The sequence below is a fragment of the Callospermophilus lateralis genome, chromosome 16 (genome assembly GCF_048772815.1).
Source record: "Callospermophilus lateralis isolate mCalLat2 chromosome 16, mCalLat2.hap1, whole genome shotgun sequence".
Taxonomy (NCBI): Eukaryota; Metazoa; Chordata; class Mammalia; order Rodentia; family Sciuridae; genus Callospermophilus; species Callospermophilus lateralis.
In genome coordinates this window covers 91,067,486-91,074,101 of record NC_135320.1, presented here as the reverse complement: position 1 = coordinate 91,074,101, position 6,616 = coordinate 91,067,486, and the positions used below count along the sequence as shown (strand labels likewise).

Sequence of the window (6,616 nt, the reverse complement as noted above, 5' to 3'; positions counted from 1 at the left end):
TTGTGAGAGTTGCGATCCCCTGAAGTGGACTGACTGGCTGGTGACTGCAGGCAGGTAGGGCTTGACCGGAGCAGGCAGGCCACTGGGGTGTCCTGGGGGTTTTGTCCTGGAGAGTGGAGCGCTCTCTGCTTCCTGATGGCCATGTCCTGAGCTGCCTGCCTTTGCCATGTCCTTCACCATGATGTTTGGCCTCCCTTTGGGCCCAGAGCAGTGGAATCCTCTGACCATGAACTGGACCTCCAAACCCATGAGCCAAAATAAACTTTGCCTCTTCTAAGTTGATCTCTCGGGTATTTTGGTCACAGTGACAAAAAGCTAAAGCAGTAGGGAAGCACTTTCAGGAAGATTAGACAGAGGGTCAGGGAGGGAGGGCGCCTCTGGCAGAGCTGGGGCTTCCTGAGCCGTATTCTAGGAGCAGACCCAAAGTGACCGGCCTCAGGGTCAGGTGCCAGCAGAGGGAGGGCTTGGGGGACTGGTTCCTGTGGCCCTGTGAGCAGCAGGGCCTCCTCCCGGGTACTTCCATCCCTGCCTTGGGCCCAGGGAGTCCCAGACTGTCCCTGGCCTGAGTCTGAGAGAGGCGCAGCTTAGGGCCCAGGAGCAGGGGACAAAGACCAGCACCCCATCCACAGAGGGAAGGTGGAAGGAACTCAAGGATAGAGGAAAGCCACAATGAACCCTGCTTTGAATCTGGGAGCTCTGACCATGAGTTCTGTTGCTCACAATGGGGCAGTGGTGGGACATGGGAGACCCCAGACAGCCATCCTCCCAGGCTGAGCTCCTGGGAGGCACCGCAGCCTGCCTCCGGGCCACATACCCTCCATTTCTCCAGGAGAAACCGCACAGGCCTGGAGGCCAGTGGCGTGGCAGGCCAAGCGCAAGGCCACCTCCTGCATGTGGACACCGCGAGTCAGAAGCAAAGCCCGGCAGTCGACAGTTAGCGGCCTGGACATCCCGAGGCGTGGAAGCTAAGACACCAGACAGGATGGGCAGAGGCCGAGAGGGAATGCGTGGGTTGGGGTGCTGGGCCTGGCCAGGGGGTGGGTGGACAGAGCTGGGGGTCTAGAAGGCGCCGGGTCTCTTTAGCGTCCAGGCTGCGGGCCGGGGCTTCTTTTGTGGGGGTTGCAGAATTGAGAAGGGAAAAACGGAGGCCGCTGGACAGAGAACATGCTCGCCAGACATCTTCTGAGAGGAGGCGCCTGAGCTCTATCAGGACAGATCACCGCGAAACCCATCCTGCTCCTGGCGACCCTAATTAGAAGGCCTGGGTCCTCTGCCCCGCAGACATGGGACACACCGGAGGGACCCTAGGCTGCAGATAGCCGCACCAGCGCGGGCAGGCGGCCTCACCTCCTGCAGCCGGTTTTCCCATCCGTGGAGCCCCAAGCCGGCGAGGTGGAGAGCGCCAGAGAGAACCCTGGTCGTAAGTGAGGATCCAGGACCCGGGGAGGGACAAAGAAGCCCGCCACAGGGCCAGGCCAGCTCCTCCAGCGTCCTTCCAGATCTCCCCCCACATTCCCTAGTAACCAGGCTCTCCTTTTGCATTCAAAGCCCACCTGAAGTCCTAAGGAATCAGGAGCCTGAGGCAAGAGGATTTCAAGTTGGAAACCAGCCTCAGCGACTTAGGGAGACCCTCAGCAATTCAGCTACACCCTGTCTCAAAAAATAAAAAGGGCTGGGGATGAAGCTTCAATCCTCAGTACTGCAAAATTAATGATGATAATAAAATAAATAAAATAAGAACCCATATTTTAAGGTCAATTCCAGGTGCTGCTAGGAGTTTATGAGTCAATGTTGCTTTAAAATCTTGAGAGGCTGAGGCAAGAGGATCCCAACTTTGAGGCCAGTCTCAACAACTAGCAAGGCCCTCAAAAAAAAAAAAAAAAAAAAAAAAAAGCTGGGAATGTACCTTAGTGGAAAAGTGCCTCTGGGTTCAATCCCCAGAACAACAGACAGATTCTGGGGGCTGGGCTGCAGCTCAGAGGTAAAGCACTTGCCTAGCATGTGCCAGGCCCTGGATTCAGTCCCCAGCCCTGAAAAACAACACCAAACCTGCATTTTCTTGCAGTTTGTGTCATACATTTCTTAACAAGGAGAAAAATGCTTCAATTGTCTCATGATTTTATAGAGGCTATCACCATCTGTCCCTGCTGGTGACCCAATGCTGGGTTCACAAATCTGACTATTCCAATAACTCAAGAAAATGACAAAGAAAGCATGAAACCACAAGAAATACCTCTTTCAATATTCTGTAGATGGCTCTGCACACTTGGAAAGAGAGAGCCACGGGAATTCTTTATTCTTATATGGGGAACACACAAGAGGAGGTTCCATGGAACATTCTATCCCCAAAAGGGCAAAGGGTAGGGTTACAAAGGAACAGGTGAGTGTGGCTCACTCCCGAGGGTGGGAGGCTTGCCTTGCTATGGACCTGGGACAACGCCCAAGTCATAAAATGCAGTGGTTGGTCAGAGCCTCCTGTTCAGGACTGGAAGGCGTGGTCATTCAGAGTGGTTCCCTGCCACATCTTTCCAGCGACATGGCTAACTTGAGCAAGCCCAGTGACATGAATTATCAAGCTTTTAAAACCAACTTGAGCCATCAACACAAACCTTCACTCAAGTGTGACTTCACTACACCCTGATGCTCGTAAAGCTGAATTTTGAGGATCTTCAAATCCACCCATCCCCAGACAACGTGGACAAACCTGGGCAGACATTCCACTGCATGATGACAGGACACAAGTGTGGACGTAGGACTTGCCAAAGGCTGTCCAGCACACTCCTGCCAGGCTTCTAACTGGATGGGAAGCTGGGTCCTTGCAACTGCCCAGGGTTCCTCCAGGCACAGAAGGCCCTTCTGGTTTTCTGGTTAGGAGGTCTTTCCAGAGTCAGTGGGTACCTGACCCCCAGTGCATCCCTTATCCCCTACAGGAAGGGAAGTGATGAATTGGGCAGGTGCCCTGCGGGTGGCTTTAGGAATCCAAGAGAGAAGCAGATGGCCCACTGGCTACAGGGGACAGCATCTGAAGGGACTTCACACCTCCCAGTAGCCCCGCCCCTGGTGGCCTCAGAGACCAGGGTTCCCTGAAAGGAGAAGCGGTGTGCAGAGCCCTTTCTGGACAGCAGAGAGGCCTAGCTGAGGAAGAGCCTGCTGAGGCTGGAGGGAGGGAACCCGGCATCAGAGCCGGCGGTATGCAGAGTTGAAGGGCAGTGAGTGCCTGGCAGTGGAGGGTGGGGGCTGCTGCTCAGGTCAGTTGGTTTTGGGGGAAAAAAGTCCCCGGGACTGAACTGAACCCTGCCTGTCTCTACCTCTACCTCTCCTCCTCGGCTGGGCGCAGCAGAGTCCAGGTGTTGCCCTAGCAACGAGGCGGGAGGGCGGAGGGCGGCTAAATTCTGTCTCCATGGAGATTGCTGGCTGAATACCAACGGTACCAATGTTGGACACACCCGACACGGACAACCAAGGACCCGAGGGAACCCACGAGTACAGGTTGGCCATGCTGCTCCGACTCGGATTCTGCCTCCCCAGACTTCGTGACCTCAGGAGGCATTCTATCCATGGGCCTGGGGCCTAGATTTTTCCGGGTTGGGGAAAGGAAGAAACTGAACTGTGGGAGCGAGCACTGCCCTCCTGAGCCCCTGTGCCCCAGGTCCTAACCCATGGCGCCCAAGAAGAAGCGCGTGACGAGCTTAGGGCGCCGACTGGGTGAAGGTGCGGAGCCGCAGCTGTCGGAACGCGCGCAATACCTACAGCGCGAGTACACGTTGCTCTCCGAGCAGCTGGACGCCTGCGAGGGGCGCGTGGACCAGGTGCTACAGGAAAACATCTTCCTGGACCGCGAGGCCGGGCGCTTGCGCGAAGAGAATCGGTTTTACGCCAGTTTTGTAAACACACGCGCGCAGCGCTGTGCCAACGCCGTCCTGCGGCTAGACGAGCAGAACCGCGTGGATCTGGAGCAGATCCACGGGGAGCGGTCCGAACTAGCGTCGCTGTACCAGGGGCGCGAGGATGGGGTGCGTGCGCAGCTGCTGGAGATGCAGGCGCGTGCAGCGCAGATGGCGCAGCAGGTGCAGGAGCTGCAGCCTTACAAGGCCAGTACGCGTGCGGTAGCGGACCCGACGGTGGGGGCGGGGGCTGCTGGTCTGGGTGGGCGCGCGTCGAGCTCCTGTGCTGACCTGCGCCCTTGCCACAGGAGCTGCAGCTGGAGCAGCTGGCAAGGATCCGGACGCTGGAGCGCGAGCTGCTGCACATGCGCGTGGAGCACACGCAGCTGCTCCACCGCGTCAAGCGGCGCTTTCTGGAGGAAAAGGCAGCCTGCGAGCGTGAGGCTCGCCAGCGGGTGCAGTCTCTGGCCCGGCGCGCGGAGCGGGAGGCGACGCGCGCGCTCCTCACACATACACAGGCCATCAAAGCCGACAATGGGCGCCTGAGGCAGGAGCTGCTGCGGCTTCTCGGCAGGGCCCAGCTGCTGCACAATATGCGGCACCAGCTGCTTCAGCAGCGTGAGCAGCTGCGTCGTGAGCACGAGGATACGCGGGACCTGGCGCGCGTGCACGGCTGGCTGCGCAGGGGCCCCGACGGCCCGCCGCTCTGGCAGCCGCCCGTCTCTTCCCAAACCACCTCGCGCCCAGAATCAAACGGCGTCACCGCGAGGGGCCGGTCGCGCGGAGCCTCCCCACCCACATCGGTGGACTCGTCACGCGTAGCCTCCCAGCCCCCGCCCACGTCCTGTGCGCGTTCTCGAGTATCCTCGTCGGCCCCTTCGCTAGCCACTTCGAAGGCAGGGTCAGAGGCCTTTTCCCTGACAGCGACGCGCCGGGACTCCCGGGTCTCGTCCTTGACCCCGTCGCGTCCCAGTTCCCGGGTCGCATCTCTGACCCTGTCGTCAGCGAGCTCCAGGACCTTGTCGCTGGCGAGGTCACACGAGGGGTCTCGGATCTCTACGCACTCCTCCTGGCCTGCGGCCTCACAGGACACTCTCCCCTCAGCAAAGGTCCACCCCCAGCTGCCCTCCAGTCGGTTCCGGGACCCCCCTGCTCCCACCTCACAGTCGGAGAAGGTGGACGCCGACGCGGCATCCGCAGGCGCCGGGCGAGACTGAGCCCACGGGGAAAGGACATGGAGGCCACAGGGAGGACCGCACTTGCTGCGTGCAGGTATCAATAAACGTGTGACCACACCCCGCGTCCGCCTGGTCCACTGCTCTGGCGCTTCCAGCGGCCACAGGAGCCACTCAGGAGCGTCTCTGATTTCCAAGCTATACCAGGGAGCTTGAGGCCTCTCCCCACTGTGGGTCCATGGGAAATCAGTGTCCGTCCACTGACAGCGGACCTCAAGGGTAGAGGACATCAACGACCAGGTGCTCAGGGGAGGCCGAGTAGTGGTGACCTGACTGTATGGGAGAGCCTGGGAAAAGAAAGGGCTTCCTTCTCGCCCCCCCCCCCCGGGTTTGGCGACTAACCTATTGAGAGTTTTTCGTTGTTTTTTTTTTTCCCGATAAAATTTCCAATTTAGAAAAACTTGCAACACCACCAGGATCTCCCACAGGCCACGCATTCGGACACAGCGGCAGGCATTTCGCGGGGTTTCTCTCTGCACGCGGTTCTTTCTGAGCCATCTGGGATTAGGTTGGGCACATCGTGCTCCTTGACCCCTCAATACCAGTGTGTTTTCTGGACCTAAGGACACTCTCCTACGTGACTGCAGAGCAATGGTCCAAAGCAGGACATTCGCCTGGCTGTTGGCGCACATGCCTGCAAACAGCGACCGAGGCCGAGGCAGCAGGACCTCAAGTTGGAGGCCAGCCTGGGCAAGTTAGGGAGCTCCTGCCTCAGTGTAAGAATAAAAAGGACTGGGGATGTCGTTCAGTGGTTGAGCAACTCCGGGTTCAGCTCCCGGCACCACGCCCTCACCCTGCCCTCCAAAAAAGGAAAAGCAGGAGAGTCACTTGGAGAAAACACCATCACCCAAGTCATAGCTCACATCCAGATTTTGCCGTTTGGCCCCAACGGTGTCCTTCCCTAGCTATGCCTTTTCCCCAGGCATCTTGCGGTCATATCGCAATGTGCCAGGCCAGTTACTAAAATGTCCCTTGCCTGAGGTTCGAATTTGCCGATCCTGTATCCGGGGCGGTGGAGCCCCGGGAACGGAGCCGCGACCTGGCTGCAGCGGCTCCCGGGAGGACCCGGTCATCGAGAGCCGGAGACTAGAGCGGCCGCTGCGCTTCCGGTCGGGGCGGTGCGCGTTCCGGTGGGCGGCACCTGGGCGCGCCGGTGCCTTCGCCGTTCCCGGGGGGTTCCGGGTGGGCTGTGGCCGCCCCCCGCGCTGTCCCCGCGAGCGGGAGGAAGCCGAGGCCCCGCGCCCCCCGCCGTCGAGGCAGGTGCGTGCTCGGCGAAGACCGATCCTCACGTGAGCAGCGCCGCCGTCCCAGCCGGGGAATGCCCGGCGGCCCGCGGCTGAGGTCCCCGCGGCTGGCGAGGCCGGGCGGCACGTTCGAGGCCAGCCTGGGCGACTCAGTGAGACCTGCTCGGCGCGAGCGTGTGCCTGGCCCGTGCGGGACCTGCTGCATCCCGGGCCGCCCGGTAGGGCGCGGGCACCGCGGGTCTCGCACGACGCG

At 59.9% G+C, this 6,616-nt stretch overlaps 1 protein-coding gene across 1 annotated transcript; it reads left to right on the top strand.

Annotated features, from left to right (window-relative positions):
• Positions 1–3,659: 3,659 nt before the first annotated feature.
• On the top strand, positions 3,660–6,412 carry Ccdc166 (coiled-coil domain containing 166). Its single transcript, XM_076835794.2, has 3 exons — positions 3,660–4,091; positions 4,193–5,091; positions 6,025–6,412. Exons 1-3 carry the CDS (start codon positions 3,660–3,662, stop codon positions 6,410–6,412), a joined length of 1,719 nt encoding a protein of 572 aa, XP_076691909.2.
• Positions 6,413–6,616: the final 204 nt, after the last annotated feature.

Coding starts and splice junctions, on each gene's coding strand:
- Ccdc166 (XM_076835794.2), top strand. CDS start 3,660: ATGGCGCCCAAGAAGAAGCGCGTGACGAGCTTAGGGCGCCGACTGGGT. Junction 4,092..4,192: donor AGGAGCTGCAGCCTTACAAG/GCCAGTACGCGT, acceptor CCCTTGCCACAG/GAGCTGCAGCTGGAGCAGCT. Junction 5,092..6,024: donor GCGGCATCCGCAGGCGCCGG/GCGAGACTGAGC, acceptor GTCCTTCCCTAG/CTATGCCTTTTCCCCAGGCA.